Source organism: Myiozetetes cayanensis, unplaced genomic scaffold (genome assembly GCF_022539395.1).
Source record: "Myiozetetes cayanensis isolate MyiCay16 unplaced genomic scaffold, myiCay2020 scf2-11, whole genome shotgun sequence".
In the NCBI taxonomy this organism is placed as follows: Eukaryota; Metazoa; Chordata; class Aves; order Passeriformes; family Tyrannidae; genus Myiozetetes; species Myiozetetes cayanensis.
Window position 1 is genome coordinate 40,183,227 of NW_026087411.1, and position 21,623 is coordinate 40,204,849.

General features: G+C 38.9%; 1 protein-coding gene across 3 annotated transcripts in view; it reads left to right on the forward strand.

The window, feature by feature from the left end:
- PCNX2 (pecanex 2) overlaps nucleotides 1-21,623 on the forward strand; it is a 156,010-nt gene that overhangs the window by 113,054 nt on the left and 21,333 nt on the right. For all 3 annotated transcript variants that reach the window (XM_050314395.1, XM_050314397.1, XM_050314396.1), the window contains 4 exons: nucleotides 2,708-2,766; nucleotides 5,109-5,324; nucleotides 15,896-16,149; nucleotides 20,511-20,744. In XM_050314395.1, the coding sequence (XP_050170352.1) occupies nucleotides 2,708-2,766; nucleotides 5,109-5,324; nucleotides 15,896-16,149; nucleotides 20,511-20,744 (763 nt within the window). The remainder of the gene's footprint in view (nucleotides 1-2,707; nucleotides 2,767-5,108; nucleotides 5,325-15,895; nucleotides 16,150-20,510; nucleotides 20,745-21,623) is intronic.

A 21,623-nucleotide genomic window follows, 5' to 3' on the forward strand; every position in this document is an offset into this window, starting at 1 on the left:
TGTTTTTCTGATAGTGTCTGAAAAGGTAAATCTTGTCTCATGTCCCGAGACCCATGTTTTAGCTGCTTACACAATTGTTACTGTGCTTGGAATGGAGGATAAAGCCTCAACTGAGCCTGGTTTTGTTTTGTTTTTGTTAGATCTATTTCCTTCCTTTCTTGCCAGTCAGGCTGCGTTATCTGTTTTGGAGTGTCTGAAGCACTTGTGATTTTCCCTGATTACTTCATGCATCTTTCTCTCTAAACAAAAAAGGGGGGAAAGAAACGGAGCCAGAGCTGCATGCTGGGCAAAAGGATTCCTATGTATTACAGATCAGAATTTTCTAGGGTATTAGTTGATTTGTATGGGACTCAATATGCCTCAAGGACAGGAATGCTTTACAGGTTGGTAAAAATTAGGGTAAAGAACAGTATTAATATGTACTTCTTAATACCACTGATTTCAGAGGGACTGGAAGTTAATAAAGAGTCTCATAATGTTAAAGTGTGCATTTGGAAATCAGCAGTGTTTCTCTACAGAGAATAGAAAATTGATTTAATTCCCTAACATAATGTTTATGCTTACTCTTGCATATGCAGGTGGATATGTATCAGACTGGAAGAATTCTGACAACCTTTTTGAAGTAAAATCATTCTCTATATTCCAAACTGCTTAGAAGGCCCTTCCCCCACTGCCATTTTCTGTTGCATAGGAAATGAAAATTGCAGTTACAATAAGCTGAACCAACCAGAAGCTGGCAGATAAATAATACATCAAATAAGTTGTTAATATATGTAGATAATATCCTAATATTAATTACAAATAATTTGAATTACCACTCTTATTTTCTCTAATTGTGCTTTTTGCAAAATAGAGAACATTCCTTTTTAAAGCAAAAATCAGTTGGTTTTGGTAGGGAACTAAAGCAATTCTATTCCTCTTCTGTCCACTAAATGGAACCCTGTGTGCAATTTTTCTGTTGGTCAGTTTTCCACAGCTTTTTGGGGGAGACTGTAGGGAGTGGATGAAGAGGCTTTCTAACATTAGGGATGTCAGTGGCCTCCTTCCCACAGTTGGATTCATCATGAGCTTATAGCTTCAGCTCAGAAACTTCCAACCTTTTAAATAACCTGTGTATTGACAAATGAAATCCTGGGAACAAAGTACTAAGATGAGGACATGAAGACTCTCAAAGAGTCTCTGCTGTGTTTCAGAGACTTGGGTTTATGCCATCCTTTTTCAGTGTTATTTAAGCTGTTTGAAAACCTTCCATATAACTGATACCCTCTTTGGTGCAGTCTCCTTGGGGCATGTCTTAAGTTCTCATAGTGAATAGCTAAATTCGCACTTTTTAAGTTGACTGGCTAGCCATCAGCCTGTTCAACTATGACCTGTGCTCCCCACCCTCATGAGCAAGACCCTAGCCAGTCCCACCTAGCCATGCCACCCTCATCACCATTTGACCAAGGACACAATGAGGACCATGCCTGGGTGTCTCCTCGATTCCTATGCCAGGGGAGGTGCTGCTGTGGTGCTTTTCCCCTGTGCTTACAGGCTATTGCACAGATGAGGCTCTTACCACTGTCACACATGACCTTACACTGACTGTTGTTTGTGACAAAGAGCTTGGTCTTTCCCTGTTTTTTGCTTTAACCCCATTTTCCAAGAAATGATAATATTTACATATTTGGTTGACGGATCTTCTGCTAAGGCTAGTGGCTGAGGGCAAAACTCTTGAGGCAATATTCTTAATAAAGTGTCCTGAAATCACTAAATGCTCCTGCTAGAGCAGTGTTTCTGAGAAATTTATATTTACTGTAGTGTTTCAGTTGGCCAGACTTTCACTTGTACCCTGAAGGCTTGGGAGATTCTTTGGACTTGAATATCCCTGGTCACCACAGAAAATCACTCCCTTCTGTTTAACACATGCTGGCCCAGAGTGATTTACTCATTCCTTATTTTCAAACTCTATCAGTGTTGTTACAAGTAGTAGTAAAAGCTCAATCCAATCTACCTTTTAGTTGCTTTCTGTTTTGTGACCATTTTTCCTGGTGTAATTTTGTTCCACCGCTACAATCAAAATACTGAGAAGAGAATGTGCCATTCATAGAGGAGACAGGGTTACTGTCTGTATGCACTAGGGCCCTGTAATTTACTCTTTTTCAAGGAATAAGAATGATCAGGGACACTCTCTTTACTGTCTAGCTAAACTAAGTAAAGTGATTTTTGTTGTTGTTTTCCCATAGATGTTACACATCCACAAAAAATATTTTGGCACAAAGAAAACTCCTTGAGCCCAACAGTTTCCCTTAAGGCTTAGAAGGGAAGAAAGACTGATTAAATATTCTTTCTATTTGCTCTTTTGGTGGCACCTGACTGATGTGTTTCTGAAGCCAGTTCAATTATTTAAGTACATAGTGTTATGTATTATCACAGATGCCAAATTTTGAATGTACTGTGCCCAACAAGAAGGAAGATGGGGAAGAAAGAGTTTGAGGAAAAGGAGGAGAGGCCACAGACACTTCTGTGTGCTGATAAGCTACAACATTCATAACAATACTGCCCTGAAATAACTGTGTATGCCTGATGAATGGATTAGAGTGTGAACTGCATAATGATATAAACACAAAATGAGGATATATGTTAAAAAGAAAATCAATGTGTTTATTATGAGAATTGTATTTTTTTTAAAAAAAGAACTGGCTGTACAACATGTCTTTATTTCCAGCACCAAAAGATCGGACCATTCCAACACCAGACTGGCAATTCAGATCGAAAAGGATGCAGGTATGGCCTGGGAGTTTGGCTGTCTTGTTTGATTTGCAAAATGTGATGTATTTACACTGGTGAGTCTTTGCTGGGGAAGCTAAAGAGATGCAAAAGGTTTAAATGCTGTATGAACAAACCAAAGCATTTTGAATGTAGCAGAGCACCAGTTTAAGTCATGGGACCTGACAAGTAAATTTGCTCTTCCGTTATGTGTTGCTGATCAGATGGTGCTGGGCTGGGAATTGTTGGGTTAATCATAACATTGCTGTTTGTGTGGAACGTGCAGCAGACACCCTAGCTGGACTCAGAGGTCATCTGTGGGCATGGAAAGGCTTTGGAAAAAAGCAGCAAACTAGTGGTGCCCCTACTGCTGAGCAGTTTGGGCTGACAGGTATCTCCTCTTCCCTGGAGAGAAACCTTTTTGGAGAAGGGGAAAAGGGATATTGAAAAATTTGCAAGAGAAAAAAGTAGGAAAGATGGTGGGCTGTTCTGCTGAGTACCAGTCCATGGCCATGTAAAGCACCTCTCCAGGCTACAGAAGTGGTTCCTGTGAGACTGGGAGGTGAGAGCAGTTTTTGGCAGGTCAGTGGACACAGATAGTGTGTGGTACCTCATCTGACACTCTGCAGTACCTGGTGGGATAGAGTCCTTTTCAGGGAAATCGATACCAGTCTCTCATACCAAATCCCAGTCCCAGTGAGAGAGGCCAAGGTTTCATATATGGAGTTCTTCTGCTTTAGTGTTCTGTGGCTGATTTTATTTTGCTACTGAGATGGCAGGGGCTTGTATTGTGAAGTTAGAAGTTTACATTTTAATTATTGCTGTTATGCCCTCTCCTCCTTTATCCTTATCCATTACATCAGTAGCATGAACAAATACATGTCTTCAAGCAGAAAGGGGTGAAATCCAGGGTGTCTAAGTAGGCAAGAGAGGTATTAGTAATTTGAAGCATATATAGTGCTCTTTAATTATTTATCATTTCGAGGCAGGGAGCTAGGCTGTTTCCCAAGGCCATTCTGTCATCTGATAGCAATAACCTTTAGCATTATTATAAATGCAGTAAGTTAATTATGTTTTAAATCCTGTAGCTCAAGCAAAACATTACTTTTGTTTGTGTGCCTAAAAGATTAATTTCGTGACTTGTTTAAATTTTGACCACATATACTCCAGGAGGTGTATAGCTGAGTTTATCTGCATGGGCATACACACACACGTGGACATACCTACCAGGGCTGGCTGCTTAATGGCCACGGGGATGAAAAGCAGCACACTTATACACCCACTCCTCTTGCATTGAAGAGCAATTTGCAGGGGAAGCTATAGCCTCTGGAAGTCTCCTCTTCTGTTTTTTTTTGTTTTTTTTTCTCCACATTAGATCTGCTCCTAAACATACACAGGGTACCATATGTACATGTATATTCACATACACCCTCATACAAATAAACCCACGAGGTGTTGGTTTGTACATGTGTTCATTTAAAAAGCATTTTTAAAGTGTTGAGAGTGAGACACTGATGCATTATGGAAGAAAAAAGCAGTTCATAGGTCAAGCATCTATTATGTAAAAGAGTGCGAACAGAAGACAACACCACATTGGATTATGTGGCACTGTCTTGGCATTTGTGAAAGGTTCAGTCCCTTTCACAAATCACCATCATAAAGTGATCCTTTTAATCCAGTTAAATGGCATAGACCTTTATGAGATGAAACTTCTAGTCTGTGATGGGTTGTTTTGGCCATTTGGTCCAAGCAATGTATAATTGGACAGCTACTGTTTTTAAAGTGGTAACAATTTTAGTGGTGAATGTTTCATTCTTACTCAATATACTAAGTAAACTCTTTTAAAATAAATATCCTCATCCAAATTACTAGCAGATACTTCATGAACAAAGCCTGGAAAAATTCCTGGAGGTCTAAAAGAAAAAAATCCCCACAAAAATCATTGGAAGCTGTGTGACCAAAGTCTTTAAAACTCTCAGAAAAATATTCAAATTTAAACATATGTACTGAAATAATAATGATTTCTGTTTTCTTTAAATTAAAAACAGTATACAGACATTAACTTAGCATTGCAGAGACTTTCAATGTAGCCAAAAAATTCTTACTGTTGCAAAACACAGAGGTTATTTTATTAAGTCTGAAGTATGTGTTATCGATAATTTGATCTTTTGTTTGCAATAGCACTCATATTAAACAAAAAATTCAGGCCTAAGTCTCTGAAGGGACACCTAGGAAGTATAGATTGTATAAAGTATCAGGAAGGCATTAATCAGGAATGAAAAAGAACATGGAATTTTATGCAGAATGACTTTGTATATTATAAATTTATTCTTTACAAATGTGTGCTGCTTTGTTTGTAGGAAATGATGACAATAATCTCAACTCCATTTTTTATGAGCATTTGACAAGATCTCTGCAGGAGTCTCTTTGTGGAGATTTGATTCTGGGCCGCTGGGGAAACTACAACACAGGGGACTGTTTTATCCTGGCATCAGATTATTTAAATGCCTTTGTGCACTTGATCGAAATTGGAAATGGCCTTGTCACCTTTCAGCTCAGAGGGCTCGAATTTCGAGGTAAGGATCCAACAAATCTCTGTCTTTTTAATTTGTTACAACTCTATAGTAGGCCATAGAGTTTAAGGACCTTTCTCTTTTTTACAGATATTTGTCTAAAAACTTGGTACTTCTTTATATCATTATTTGAATGATGCTATGAAATCTAGATATTAAGAAATTTGGAGTCATGTTCTGCAGTATTGTAAGACTTTCAGAAAGAAGGCATGTGGAGTTGTTTGCTTGGTTCACAGATCTTTTGGGTAATGCTTAGTTATGTTTTCAGATTATTTCTTTTCCTCCATAGCTTCGAAAATCGAGGTTGTTCTTAAAATTTTTCAACCTCAAAAAGCTTGTCTTTGGGAAAAAAAAAAAAAAAAGACTCCTTCCACAGAAAATATCCTTGCATGAATCAGGCCATGCAAGTAGCCAGTACTGAGATGGTCTCTATCACAGTAGAACAGTAGAGAAGCAAGTTAATCAGGTCTTCATATTTTTCTTATTTAGGAAATGCTGTCCCTTCAGTTTAACAAGGGACCTTACTTTCTCAGTGTATTCTTCTGTCAGGACACTCCTGTTTAAGGAATGGCAATTGCATCCCCTTCCTTGGTGGTGTGGCTTTTGTGAGACCAGTTGCTGTTGTTGTTGTCCCTAGAGTAGGAAGCAAAATGAAAGTAAACCCACAAAGCTTTTAAACCACTTTTAAATTTTGGTCATGCTACACATGTTGGCTGCCTGGGTTTGTTGGTTGGATTTGTGACCTTTCAAAGACACCACTTTGCAATTGCAGGTGATGGGAGTTTTGCAGTACTGGAATAAGCAGCTTCCCAGGCTCAAGGGCTGAGCACGTAATGGGCAACGTGTAGAGGAGAGTATAATCAACATGAGTGTTCAACAAGGTTGAGTGTGAGAAAATAGGTGACTGGCTCTCTGAAAGCACTTAGACATGGAAGGATTCGAGTAGGATATAACACGTGTAGGCTCAAGTCTTGACTCTGTGACAGACTCCCTGGTGGATGTTGAACAGGTTGTGGTAAACACTTTCCTTCCTGTATGGTGAGGATGAAGATAACACTCCTATGTCCTAAGCAGAGTTATGTAGGCAGAAAACAGTAGTAAATACCTAAAACAGCTTGGTATTGTAATACCTGAAGAGATGCCTATTCAGTACAAAGGCAAATTGTAAGAAAAGACAGCTGGAAAGGAAGAGAAGAGAATTTGTTTATCAGCTTCATAATTTCTTGTTGTTGATGATGATGATGATTGGATACACGATCATCTGTGTGTGGTTCTGAGGCTTGCTTCAATTTCTAAGACACCGGTGCAAGTATTATCTTCTCCTTGTGTGCCCCCAGTGTGAACAATGGTGCTTCTGTGTCAGAGATAGGTACTTGCATTCTACCTTCTGAAAATTAGCTTTGCGGATCATCATTTTGTGTTTAAATAGATCACTGTAGGATTTGAAACAAATAGAAGAAAGAAATCTCACTCTCCTACTTAAATTATGTGAGTTTTTGAGGGTTTTTTGCCTTATGCAGTTGCTACCTACTGCTGAGTCCCTCTCGATCATCACCATCCCGAGGCAGTTGAAGTAAATCTTGGAAACAGATGAAACAATATGAGCCACGTGCTAGATGGATGAAATATCAGGGGCCCAGCAGACAGGCTTAATGAACTGGAAGTTGAATTGGGAACAACTGAATAGTTTCGTTGCAAAGTGGCTTGGGAAGACTTTCTCTGACTTTGAGCCAGGATCGTTCACTGCCAGTGAGTGCCATTTGGCATTTGGATATGAGAGCAAAGCTCAAAATTGCAGTGTGCCACCTGTCAAGGCATGCCTATACTACCTAAAATCACAGTTTAAGTAGTTAAATGTGTCTGAAAATTGACCTTTCCATGCAGACTGCCCAGAGCTCTTCAGTGTTAATTAGCTGTAGTTAATACTGTTTTACTTTGTGAAGAGATCCACCGTGTGTGCCAACCACAGCAGGTCCTTAAATTCAGCTTGGGGTGAGCTCTGCAGCCTCTCATGTCTTTCATGGGCTACTGCTTAGAGCCAGCTGAGTTCTCATGAGGAATATTCTCTTTCCCAGTCTTTCTTGAAGTGCTCAGGAGGAGGCTGGCAGCCTGCAAAGCAGCATCTCTTACTTGAATGTTCAGTGGATCTGGTCAAGAAGGCAACAGCAAACTGTGAACAGGAAAGCACATACCAGTTACTGGAGGAGGAGGAGAGGAGTGGGAAAATTGGGATCTCATCTAGATTATCTCATCTTTAGTCCCGTATTCCCCCTCTCCCTCTCCTCTCCTCATGATGCTATTCCAAGAATAAGAGAAAATGTGTAGTTATTTTTTGTGTCCTCTCCAACACACTAAGTAAGGAAGCTTTCTTCAGCGTTCAGAATATTTTGTAGAGGAGATGTTATGGGAAGAGAAACTAGGAGTGTGACTGTTGTTACTAAGCTGTTTGGCCTGGAACAGAGAAGCCTTGTAGTGTTAATGAAGGAGTTGACCTGAGAAAAGAACAGCTCAAAGAAGTAGCATTTGACATACCAGCTGAACCCCACTGGATCATGCAGAATGAGTGCCAGAGAAACCATATGAATTACAAAGCATGCTTAAGGATGGAGCAGGAGAAACAAAGGAGCCCAGTGGGGAACCAGGCACAAACCAGATAAGATGGATCTGCCTGATGCAGGCTGTAGTAAAAGCCTAATGGATGCCAAAATGTGAGCAGTCAGTCTACCCAGCTGAGACTTGCTGAGATGGTGTGCTGACACCAGTGGGCTGTTTGTGTCTCCAGGTAACCCATGAAGGCTGATGTGCTTTAGATAAATGTTCTGCAGAACGACCCTCTTCCTGTAAGAGGTTTGGTTCTTGTGTGAACAAGGAACTTCCTTGCAAGGCATTCTTTGCTCCTTCCTTTGAGCAGGATTGCTGCCTTCGTGGGCAGGAACTAGAGCAGGCTTCCTCCAAGCAGCACCAAGAGCCATCCCCTGTGAGGACTAGGCACATTCTTGCCCATTTCAAATCTTGCAAATGGCTGGTGTGGAGTACGACTGAAGACTGTAGGATTTTTTTTTTCTGCAGAAGTGGGAAAGAGCATATGGAACTGCCCTGGAAGAACCTGATGGTTTATAAAGCCAAATAGCAGTTGTTAAGCACAAGGCTCTGCTTTGGGCATCTTGCATTTCTATTTTTAGATGTCTGGTCATGCACTGTTTTTTACACAATTCCTTTCATTGTACAGAATGGTTTCCCACAAGGGGAAAAAAGGGCTAGAGGAGGAACTTGAAATCTGTAATTTCTGAGCTTTGGCTGCTTAACTTCAATTTCAAACAAGTAATTTTAATTGAGGGCCCTAAAAATCTGCTGTTCCTTAAATAAGAAATCTGTGTTTGCTTTGGAAAGGAGTGAATCACAACAGTGTTCTCTGTGCCTGTGACTGTTTTCTGTTTATGACTAAACCAAAGGCAATATTTGCATTATGGAGCTCTGGGTTTTCCTACGGGTGTTTCTCATTGTGGTAGCTGAAAAGCTGTGCTGGCAATGCTGCTACAGTAGTGCCTGAAGAAGGAATCTTTGAGTCTTCTGAATTTAAGTGCACAGGGCAGGATGTACTTACAGCCTCCTCAGTTTGCAGTTCAACCAAATAGAGAGTCCGCACTGTAAGTGACTGATCCAGATGCCTTTCCAGCTGTATGTAATGGAAGCATTTGTCTCAGCTTTTAAATGAAAAAACAAACCCAACCAAACCCCTGCAGGCAAGGGTAAGAAGGTGCAGACTGAGCAGACTGAAAGAAGAGAGTCAGCAAAGCTGGGATTCCTTTCATCCGTCTCTAGTCCCGTTCATATTAAGCACCTTGTATGAATTAGCTCTTCACTCTCCTATTCTATGGACAGGGAGGGGATGTGCCTCCGTTGTGTCATTCATCCTGAGCGTAAAGCAGAGGGGAGGCTCAAAACCTCCAGGCATCGAGAGGAAATGCCTGACTCCTCCTGTGTGGAAAACAAAGAGAAGGTAGTAATGAGCTGAGACTAGGGTAACACTTCCGAGAAACTGCACGTTGGTGTGGGGGAATAATTGAGCCCTTCGGTAACATAACTCTGCTGTCTGTGTTAGACCACAGCAGTATGCTGAAAGCAGCCTGCCAGAAGAAATACATAATGTATCATTTAATTTGAAAGGAAGAGATGGGGAAACCCACAATCAGGGAACAAGCAGAAAGAATGTCAAAATATCTCGCTCCCACGAGTTCCCTCTAGAACAAGAAAGATTTAAAATGTTTTCCTGTTTAGTCTGTGTGTCTACAAAGTGTCTTTTGGAGAATATTCAGTTAGGCATTACATGTGTAATGAAGAAACTACTTACTGATGGTGTTGCTGAAGTCTCGAGGAGCTGTTTTCTAACTCATGCCCAGTATCCTTCAGTCTTGTAATGCACTTCTAAATCTCTGCTGTGATTTTTTTTGTTACTGCATGTTGCATGTGCAATATCCATGCTTCATTGGAACTTCATTAAATGGATCAAGGCAAAAAGCACAGGGCAGGGACAGATGTAATTGTACATAGTGGAAGGCAGCTGTGGCAGCAGTATGGGATCGCCTATGGGGCTTTCTCTGCATTAGCTAGCTTATTTCCCACGCAAAATGGGAAGCCAGTTTAGGACATACACTTTAGACACAGTAATGATGTCTAAGAAATAAGGACAGTTACTCATTTCTGCAGCATATGTGCATGCTGCATAGTTTTATTAAACTAGCAAGTACATTACCATTGGAAGGGATATTTACCAGTGTTTGATTTTTGTGTCTGAAGGCACTGTAGTACTAGCAAGAATCATTCTTTAAATAAGGAGTGATTGCAACTTTCAATTTTTTTTGTACAAATCACTTCTTGCTGTTGGGAAATAAAAATGCCCACCTTCGTGTCTTTCCTGAGACCACTCTTGAGGTGTGTTCAATGTATGTACCAGACCATTAAAAGGTATTGATAAATAACAAAGAATTCAGAGAAAAACAGCCATTTTAAACACACCCCTTGGGAGAGAAGGTTAAAAACCAAAAGTACAGTGTTTGTGGGAAAGAACAAAGAGAGAGAGATGCAATGCTTGGAAATAATACGAGGCATGGACAGAAAGGATGTAAAGGGATTTCTTTAGTCTTGGTGATTTAATTGGGAAGAATGGCATGAAACAGGGAAGAGGATACTTTATATTGAATGCAGGAAATCTGTGATGTACAAGTCTTTCTAGGTGTACAGTGATGCTGCAACGGTGGAAGCTGTCTATGAATTTCAAACAGGCTTTGAATAGTTTCTGTAGCACATACTAGAATAAATATTTCATGTCTTTTTTCCCTTTCCTCCCTTCCACAATTTTATATGTATATATGGGTGCACTGGAGAAGACTTCTAGAAAGAAGAAAAATAGATGCACTGCAGTCTTTTTATTGAGAAAATGTCTTTGCCAGAAACAAAATATTGCATCTCGGTTGCACTCCAAAAGATGTGACCTGAGAGGTTTTTGTGGTATTTCATAGCTGCAAGTTTAACAGTCGACATCTTTGGAGAATGCTTTCTTCCACCTGGCCTTTCTTAATGTGTCTCTGTGGACCAAGAAAAGGTTTCTGAGGAGAGGGGATACTTGTTATAACAGCAACTGATCTGGTTTGAAAACCACATTATTTTTCAGGCATACGAGTACCTGAAACAGTTGAAAACCAAACCACAGTTTTATAACTAACAGCTTTGATGTCTGAGGAATTGATACTGTTTTTTAAATTGCGAGATTTTCCTTTGAAACAAAGCTGAGACTATCAGAGCTTATAAATCACTGTTCTTAATCCCAGTTCCACAAGCAAAAAGAGCAGGAAGGAACCAAAAAAGTCACTGGTTTCCAGAATGTGTCTAGTTCTGGGGTTCACGAGTTTCCATTTGTGAGCTCAGTTCACTCCTCTTGGAAGTACTGGGTTTTTGTGTTTCTAGAAGTATATCTGATGTGTGTTTGAGGAGAGGATGGCCTTTCAGTGACTGTAATTATGCTCCTTGTGTTTCTTTTGTGTCACAACTTGATGCTTATTAAGCTGCTATCCTGAGCAGAAAAAAATGTTGGGTGAGCCTTATCCATCAGAATTTGGGAATACTCATATTTGCTGCAGAGCTCGTTGGAGCACAGTCACATAATTCCACGGTAATGCATTTGTTTGCAAAATATTTGTGTGTTTTATGGTTTTGCCAAACAAATAGTGAGCAACCAGACTTTCTTGTGGAGTCGTCTGTGAAGAGATCTCTGCATGGCCTACAAAAGGAGTTACCCTGGGCTTCAGTCCTTCTTCATGGCTCCCATTTCCATATCCAGCTCCATCTCTCAGACTTAACAGTTAGTTACATTCCCTAGCCCAAAACTGGATATTGGGGTCACAGAGTTTAAAGTGCCTAGTGCAGGAGAGTGATTCATGATGATCTTAGTGTCTGTGGGGTGAGGCTGGTGCAGGAACCCTCTGAGCCCTTCTGTGTACATTTGCACCAAAGTTGCTTATATGTCAGCAATCCTCAGTGCTCAAGCTATTGCTACCTTCAGCCACAACAATTAGTCCCCATTCTGGATGTGTTGTTAAACTGAAGTGTTTTATGGAAACTAAAACTGCTCCTAGAATTGTGTGGTTGTGTTACGGATTTTTCTTTCTGGTCCTTCAGAACTTGAAAAATGCTTTTCACACACTTGAGTTTTCAAAATTGAATTCAAAAGCACACACTATGGTTTCAGCCTTAAATTCTAGAAGGCTAGATGGTCATTCATTTAGGTGTATTTGATGTATCCTCTTGGAGCAAGATTACAGTCTTCAGTTTCAATTTTCCCATTTCCATTTAGGTCAGATCACTCTGGCAGAGCGCAAGTCAGTCCTCGAATCCTGATGCGTCAGGAAAATACAAAGAGCTCCAAGTTCTCAACCTGGTTTTCTCCTGAGCTCACAAAGGCTGACCTTGCTTTATTCAGCTGGCACATGTTTTTTGACACTGATGGATTTTTGGCAACCATCCAGTGTTAGATACCTTACAAATTAATTGATCTTATCTATACTAGCAAGGGTCAGAGTGAAAGATTAAACTTCAGTGAAGTGCTTGAGCTTATTTTCTGCAGAAAGAAATGTAAAAAAAGAAGTGTTCCCTCAGATTTAGAAATGACTAATTACCAGTGAAAACATTTTCCTGTATTTTAATATTTAATGGTACTACACTTAATTATATTGCAGAACTGAAGTGCACGTTCTGTTCCCTGCTCTTTGGTATTATGAATAATTCTCTCAGAGTTGCTTGAACTTGATAATTTTTTGAGAAGCAATATAAAAAATTGTCATTTAAATCATCAGTTTATGAAATATACAGAAAAGTTTAGGGTCATCCTTCTGTAAAAGATGTACACAAATGCTTAACTTCATTTAATGTGTCTTGTCCCTTCTGGCTCAGTGCATGAAGCTGAGCACATGCTCTTAGTCTCTGTGGTACCAGAGTCTGGAGTAATGAACCAAAAAGGATTGATGTAGGCACTTGTAAATGAAATTTTTCAGTAAAATGCCAGTCTGGGATTGAAATCCAGCCAGTGTATTATGGATTAAAGAAAGGCTTCATTAAAGAGGAGAGGAGAGAAAATTACTGGCAGTCTTTCTAGAACTGACTGCAAGAACTGGGAGGGAACCAACATGTACTTGAGCATCAAGCCTGAATGTTGTCTTTACAGACTTGAGTCTCTTTACTAGATGTTGTTTGGAAATACTAATCAGCAGATGATGCTAGGAATGAGCATTTGGTGTTTTGTCAGAGCATTGGCCATGGCTCAGATTACACCTTTAAATTTAACAGGGATACCCCAGAGGCTCTGCAAGCAATAAAGACACCAAATCCCCAAGGTGGTAGTACCCAAGTCCATCAAAGAACTTTTGTTAATCAAGTGCATGTTTGCCAGATGTTGAAGAGCACATTCTTTGGAATAAATCTGTAAAACAAACACATGAACTTGTTTCATTGGTTCCCAGAGCTTTTTTAATAACAGAGTCCCCTTTAGAATGTCTCTTGCTCCTGAGGTTCAACATTGATTGCTCCCACTGTAGTATAATTTTAACTTTGCTTGATTAAAATTACCCAGCAAAGATGACTTAGAGACATTTTACCCTATTGAATTAGTTGAGAATGCAAATATTGTCCTGGCATTATCTTCTGTTTGTTATGCATGTGATGACAGTTTCCTTTAAACATTGAGGGTCTCTTGAATTTGCCTTTTATTTGCCTATGTAGTCTCTTTAGGCCCTGTATTTTATAAAATATGTGTCCTAAGAAAACTAGTAATTACAGAATCTGCAGTAATAATATTTGGCATTTATTAATAGAGGTAATACAGAGAACATGTAGAAACAACCATAGGAATAAAATATGGTATTTCCATATCAAGAGAAAAAAAAACCTGAAAAATAGGCTTTCACAGATTGAGCAAAACCATCTTTATTTCCTGAGGTTGTAAGGGATTCAGTGGCAGTTGTTCATTAGGCTTCTGTTTTTCATTTTTCATCACTTATAAATATTTGGCAATACTTAATTTAGCATCTGGCATGACGATTTATCTTCTCTTAAATTCAGTGTAATACTGAGAGACCTTTAAACTTCCAGAAATAAAAGTAACAGCAATAGTAACAGCACCAGCATGGAGTAGTTATTTTACTCCTTCCAAGCAATGTACAAAGGAGTATGCTTTCCCTACTTCAGTTTGAGTACGATGTCTTTTGACTTGACTTCACAGAAGCATTCGCTGACCCAAAGCAAGTTCTTGGGTTTTTTGTTGTGGAGGAATTAAGTGTTAATTCATGTAGAAATCTGTGAAATATGAAGCAGAAGCAGTCCAGTTCATGTCCAGTCCAACTGGAAATGTCAGCTTATTATTAGGTCATGTTTTGTACTTTGTGGCAGTGTTGAAAGGAAAGATGTTTATATTTGGGTGACCTGAAGACATTTCATAATTTTTCATATTGTTTATCCATGAAGTCTAAGGAGGAATGTGTATCAGTGTGTGAACAACACTGGGTTCACAGTATAAATTTTCATTCATAGCAAACTGAACAGAGATCACTGGAATATACTGGATCTTTTTCCCCCACCTCTTAAGATTATAATCCTATTTTTCTCACACATTTCCTTCAGATTTTTCTGTTCTTTTTTCTTGTATGTTTTTACTTGCTGCATACATTTTAGAAGGTGTACAGGCAACAAAAGAGAAGGTGATAGGCAATATTTAATCATATTTTGTTATATTTTGAAAGGTTTTTCTTAGTGAGGAGGAAGGAATATTCTGAATGCTACTTCTGTTGGTACAAGTTCACAGGTTGTTGACCAGACAGTTGTGATGGGACTGGGATAGACAGTCAAGGGCCCAGCAATTGTCATGCCTTTGGGATGCTGCTTTGCTCCTGGCTCTCTTTTGGGGTACTGGCAGTCAGCAAGGAATTGGTGGGCAGGGAATTATAGCTGTTAAACTGCAACACAGTGTCTAGCATCTTCCTCTCCTGTTGGGACTCTTTGGAAGCTGATGGGGTCAGCAGTCCGTGGGGTGATACTCAACCTCTGGCAGAAGGCCTGTGCATGACGTGTGTAACTTGCATCATAGGAGATGGCCTTGAAAGATGGTTTATCTACAAACTCTGCAACAGCCTATGGAGAGTAAATTCTAAAAAGATACAGAAATCATGAACGGAAAAATCCTGTATTTTGAGAGTACTGGGTGAACACATGGCTGTCTGCCTCAGCTTTTATTAGTGGTGCCGTACACGGTATAGAAACCACATTCCTAGATTTCAAATCCCCAAGGGCTCAGCTTGACCATCGAGTGTGTGCAGCGCAGGCTAGAAATGCTGAGTCCGCATTATTGTTTCTGCATCTGCCTTATGATTTCTTTTTGAGTTAACACTTCTTTTTTAGAAAAATTTACTCTGATCTAAAGCCTGTGTAATAGACTAATTAGAAAGCTGCTCTCTTCTCGTGATGTACTGCCACTAGTGCTATTCATTAGAGATGTTTGATCCAGAGTAGCTTGTACTCCAGTGGGAGAGAGAACAACCCAGTAGATGTTATTTTTGGAACGTGCTTTCCAAGATAGTTTGCTAAAACCCAGATTTTACAAGTACTCTGACACACTGTAAAATCTTTCTTTGCGTCCTTAATGTTAGTTGAAGAAGCAGACTGAGACTTGGATCAATTTGCCTAATGTGCCTTATGGAGCGAGACTCTTTAGCGTTGCTTCCCGGTGAGTTTTTATTAAGGCAGAAGCTGCGGTCTGTGGTTTAGCTCAGCTCAGAACCCAACGCTCAGAACATTAGATCAGGCCCTTTTGGCTTTTATTAGGTGATAGTAAATAATTAATGTACAGCTCTTTATTTGCTGCTGCACATGGATCAATTAGCACATCTAATTTGTTGCTGTGGCTCTTTCCTTTAGATTTTTGTAAAGTGCTTAGAGCCTCCAAACATACTTAAAATTTGAGCTTGGAAGAAGTCCGTTGTTTCCTCCTTCCCCAATAACTGGCAGCATACTCTCTTTTTCTCACTGCCAAGGGACATATTGCCAGCAGAGAGAAGTGGAAGCTATAACAGAAGGGGATGAAGACAACGAAGGCTGCTGCTGTTGTAAGCCTGGCCACTTGCCTCACTTGTTATCATGCAATGCAGCCTTTAACCTCCGATGGCTGACGTGGGAAATAACACGAACCCAGTACATCCTGGAAGGATACAGCATCATTGATAACAACGCTGCAACAATGCTGCAAGTGTTCGATCTGCGGAGAATACTTATCAGATACTATATCAAGGTAAACTCTTTGGTAAAGTGTACATTATTCCTAGGCAGGTTTGTCAAACAGAAGAAATGCTGGCTGTCTATAGAAGAAAGAGCATTTGAAATTTTTGGCTTTATGTTTATTTGTCTACACAACACTCTGGCAGCTGGACAGACTTGATGTTTGCTCACAGAACCATAGAATCATTTGGGTTAATCTTTAAGTTCTTCTAGTTCCAACCCCTCTGCCATGAGCAGGGACACCTTACACTGGAATAGGGATAATTAATTCATATCTTCCTTTGCTAAATTTACTTCTGATCACTTACAGTTAGTACGGAAAATCTCAGGTATGCTTCAGCAGAAATCAAGGTGAGTAAACATCCTCTAGTGATAAAGTCAGAGGAAGCTTTCTTACTTATGTTGTTGCATTCTAAAAAAAACTTCATTGACTGTTTGTTATTTCTTCTTGCCTTGGCCTTTTCACTGCTCTTTTGTTCTGGGAAAAAAAAAAAAAGAGATATTAACAAGCATAAAGTTCTTGGGAAACATCTGAAGAACTATTTCTCAAATGTACTTTTTTAGTAGCACAAACTCCCTTTTTACCTTCTGTTTTACATACATAGCACAACACATTTGAAGTTGGTTTATTCCATTGATCAAACAGCAGTTCATTTACATCCCTTCTATGTTTGCTCTGTTATTAAGATCACAATAACCACACAGATACTAATTTGTCAAAATAATTGAACCTTATAATCTAGCAAGACATCTTCATCCTCTGCCAAAACAATTACCAGTCCAGCAAATGAAGAATTTGCTGAGCTTCATAGTCTTCTACTGAAACAGCAAGAGCCAAATGCTGCTTCCTATGCCACTGGTATTGCCATGAAGCCACTTACTCAAGCTCCCAACCATCTCTGACATCTCCTTTCTACTTATATCTCTGCAATTTTAACAATATGTCAACCTCAGAGAGAGACCTGTTGTAAATAACTTAATCACCATTTTTTGCAAATGAGCCAGTGTAGTAAAAACAAGCTCATTACCTTACAAAACTGCTTTGATCATGCAGTTGATTACTTTGTAAAATGCAGACTGAGATTTCATAAATAATTTTCCAGGCAGTACAGCCTGGTAACCAACCTGCTTTGTTTAATTAACTAATTAGAAACAAAACTGCATGTGAGCATGATTTTTTCATTTTAGAAGTGGGTTTTGTGGCTATAAATTATTTTAAAGCAAGGTATGTAAAGTAAAAAAACCCAAACAAAACAAAAAAACCAACCCTTCTTTAAACTGTAAATGACTATGTTGCTACTACTGCTTCCCTTTACTTTAAAAGGTAACCTGAATAACTGGAACATAAACTGATGCAAACTGACATATGACTCAGCTTTTGATGGCGAATGAGATTAAAAAAATCCTAGTCTAAACTGCAATCAAAAGAGCATCTTATTAGTTTACAGCAGTGAAGAATTGTGCTGTGTAAACTGGAACTTTTTTTGTGCCTTTAAATCAGTTAATGTATAGAGGACTTGTGGAAAGTGTAAAGTTCATCACACGGGAAGTAAAACTTAACTGAAAGGTATTTTAGGGCTTCTTGTTCTGGACACACCTGAGAAGCAGCTGACATAGGTAAGATGGCTTAGACAAATTTTCATCCCATGTGATACAGATGTGGTTAGTTGATCCTGTTCTGAGTAAAAGGGATGTGGGTTAAATGATCTCCACACCACTGAGGTGTGGCTGTGGCTGCATCTCCACCATATGCAGATTTTATGTTTACCACTGATGGCTCCAAAGATGTGAAAATTGAATTTCTTTTGCTTGGATTTAGTTGAGCCAGTACTATAACACTGCACTGACAGATCTTCATTCTCAGAAAGGTGTTGATCCTTTAGTTTACTTCTCTTCTTAGGGAAGGATGAACAGAAGACAATAACAGAAGATAATAATAACTTGTTGGCAACTTCAGAATTAGCCTGGGCTGGGGCTCCCTTCTGCGAAGGGAGAGTGAGCTGAGGAGATCTTTGCTTTAGAATGACACTCCTCAGAAGAAAGTTATATGGAGATTGTCTTCTCCTATTCTTAAATTAATTAGTTTCTTCCATCAACAAGAGCTTTAAAAAGATTTGGTAAATTCCTTAGTACAGCTTTGGAAGGTGAGAAGATTGTTATGTATCAAATCAGCTTTTGTCCTGTTTCTTTAGTGCTTGCCTCCAAATAAAGAGTATTAGAAGCAGAGGTGAGAATTCAATTCTTTCCCAGCTCTTTCTTATGGGGAAATCTTGAGTAAGACCCTGTGCAGTTTCACTGTGAACATCTTAAAGCCCTGACACTTCCTTTTTATTGGTGTAGGAAACTTATTGTAAGAAGAACTATAGTTAATGCAGTATTCAGGTCACATCCTTATCGCAAACTCTGAAAACACTTAGGCTGGAGTTTCTGCAGGAACTGCACTTCCACTGCACAGAGCATTTGGGAGTGTTCCTGCTTTATTCTCTGTAGCTTACAATATTGTAAATACCATTTCTGAATCGCAATGTAGCCGAGGATGTACTTGTGCACAAAACATACCTTGGAAGAGTTACCAAGAGCAAAATTTAATTAGGTGACAGAAGTTTTCACTGTTTCTGTGTCTGATTGTGAGTCTGATTTTTTCCCCAGCCGAGCTGGCTTCTTTGTAAACACAGATGAGAACAATAAAAAAAGCAAACTCTATCCTGAAGATCAACGGAGAGAATGTATGCTTTGTTTCAACTCTTCTATCCTTCAAGAATAATTACCGTATTGGTCTGTTAAACAATGAGTTGCACTGAGCATCTTATTCCTAAGTCATATTTATTTCATTTGCAGTTTCATTGACAGCTGAGAAACATTTCTTCTTATAAAAGGATTTTTATTCTCTAAAAATAAAGTGGGTCAGCTCCTGTAGCCTTTCTGCATATGTTTTGAAATCATTTCCTTCCCAGCTACTGTGATATTTTTCCCTTGTGCCTCCTCCATCTCTTCTCAATACATTCTTATTTAAACATCTTTTAGTATTCAAGAAGTCTGTATTTGCTGAGTTCTGTATTTTCAGCCTCTATTGTTTCTGCATGAATCTTTTCTAAAGAGTGTATTTTCTCCACATGCCAAGAAATTAAAGGTCCATCCTCAGTCTGTATCTGTCTGACTTGTCTTTTTCCTCTGAAGCCTAATTCTCCTCTTAGTTGTATATTTTTTTGTACAGTTTGAAAGATAAACCGTGGAGAGCATTTGGGTGTTTTAAAGGGGCTGGTAGTGCTTCTGCCCTTTGTAATCCATCCTTTTTTCATTTTGTACATTTATTTACTTAGTAGTATTTCCACTGACTGTGTAAAGTAGAACTACATCCTTTTCATTTGTGTACACTTGCTCCTCATTTACTTTGGGATCCAATTCTAAATTAATATATTATTATTATACTCATAAAACATTAAAGTGGGACTTCCCAGTTGATGGAAAGCATTGGAACTTCTTAAGCTTCATATTCTTTTGAAAGTATGCTTTAAGTTTTGTTTAGATAGATTTTTTTTTTTAATTACTATTTTCTTTGTTATTATTTTAATGTCTCCAGACACAGTGATTATAAGAACTTAAACTTAGAAACTCAGGCTTAGATATGAGATACAAGTGTTGCTGCTTTCTAATATTTATGCATTTGATAAAAGAGCTCCTGCTGAGTGCTGCTCCTCCTTCAGTGCTTTAAGTAAACTCAATTATATCAGTTATCAACTTCTTAAACTGACATGTAAGAAAAAAAATCCATTATTCCTTACCAGCTGCACTGACAAATAACAAAACCAGTACTACTAAATACCTAAAGAAAACAGCAGTTAAAATGGGACATTTCAGACTTGTGTCATACCCATCTGTGACATCTCACCTTTATTGGGCTGTTTTTGTTAAAGAACTGGGAAAGCTTCATCACCATAAAACAGTAAGTCCATTGAGGAAAAAAGAGCCCTATTTTGAGCATATGATCATCTACTACTGTTTTTTTAAAATATGCCTAAACTGTTATCGATATCTTGGTGATAGACTCTAGAACCCCACTAGTATTCTGTAACTAACATGTTTGAATGCTAGAACTCTCTATTCCCATCATTGTATTAATTTTCCTGCAAGGTAGAAGAGTATTAAAAATATTACTTCTTTTTCTGTTGTCTGCTGTTTAGATATCAGTTATTCTCATCTTTCTACCTTGAACACTTTTGTGAAGCAATGATGCCAAGCAGTAAAAAAATAGGAAAAATACGTACCATTATATTTAGTTAATGTGGTCCTATTTGATTTAATTCTCTTCTGTGTAAATTATACATGCTTTAATCAGAGATAAGAGTGACTAACGTTTGCACATTTTGTCAACAGAGTATAATATACTTTACAGCAAGTTCTCCCAAAATCCTTGACTGGATAAAAGACGAATCCATCCAAAAGATACTGCAGCCTTATGCGAAGTGGCATTATATTGAACGTGACCTTGCAATGTTTAACGTTAACATAGATGAAGATTATGTTCCGTGCCTCCAAGGAATAACGAGAGCTAGTTTCTGCAGTGTTTATCTGGACTGGATTCAGTTCTGTGCTAGAAAAAGAGAAGAGGTAAGAGTCAATTTGTTTTGGTTTTGGTTTGGTTTTTTGTTGTTGTTGTTGTAGTAGTAGTAGTTTTAATTCTTGGAATAGGAGTTAAGTGATGCATTGTTACCCTTTTACTTGCTCAGGATTAATAGAATAAAATTTATTTAATAGAATAAAATTTATTTAATAGAATAAAATTTATTTAAGCTTTCACATTTAAAATAAAAAGGAAAATATATGTTTTGTGGAATAAAAGAAACCATATTTTGGAGACTACCCTTGTGCAAAAACTAGAGTTTTAAGGAGTGGTAGTTTTTGAATACAGAACCATTTCCTTATTTTGCACTCTTCCAACAAGGTTAATTTTGTCAGTTCTAGAGAGCATGGATATATCCAGTGCTTGCAGAAGTACTGCTAGAGCTGGCTCCATTCAGGCAATGTCATCACAGAATTACTGTTTCTTTAGTGTTGCCAATGATCGGGCACATTTGCCAAACATTTGTGATGTCTGTGTATCCTTTTCAAACATTTGCCTGTATCTGGGTACCGTCACAGAATGGTAGGGAAGTGCATGGCAAACTCACTGCTGGCATCGGTCACCTCGGAGAGCTCGTAACTCAAACGTGAGCCACGCCACAAAACCGCGTGGAACTGCCTCGCAGCTCTCAAAGGTCAAGGGCAGGTTTGCAGCTGTGCATTTGCATGCTTCGAGCCATGAGATAACTGATGGTCAGCAGTCATTTGTCAGAAATGCACTACTGTATTTCCATGGAATACTCAAAATAGCCCACGGGGGAGAATACAGTTTCAAACAAGCGTATTGCCTCAATCTAATTTTCTGATTAGTGCTGATAGTGGCAAAAATGGAGAAGTGTATCTTTCCTGTCCACCGTGCGCTGTATT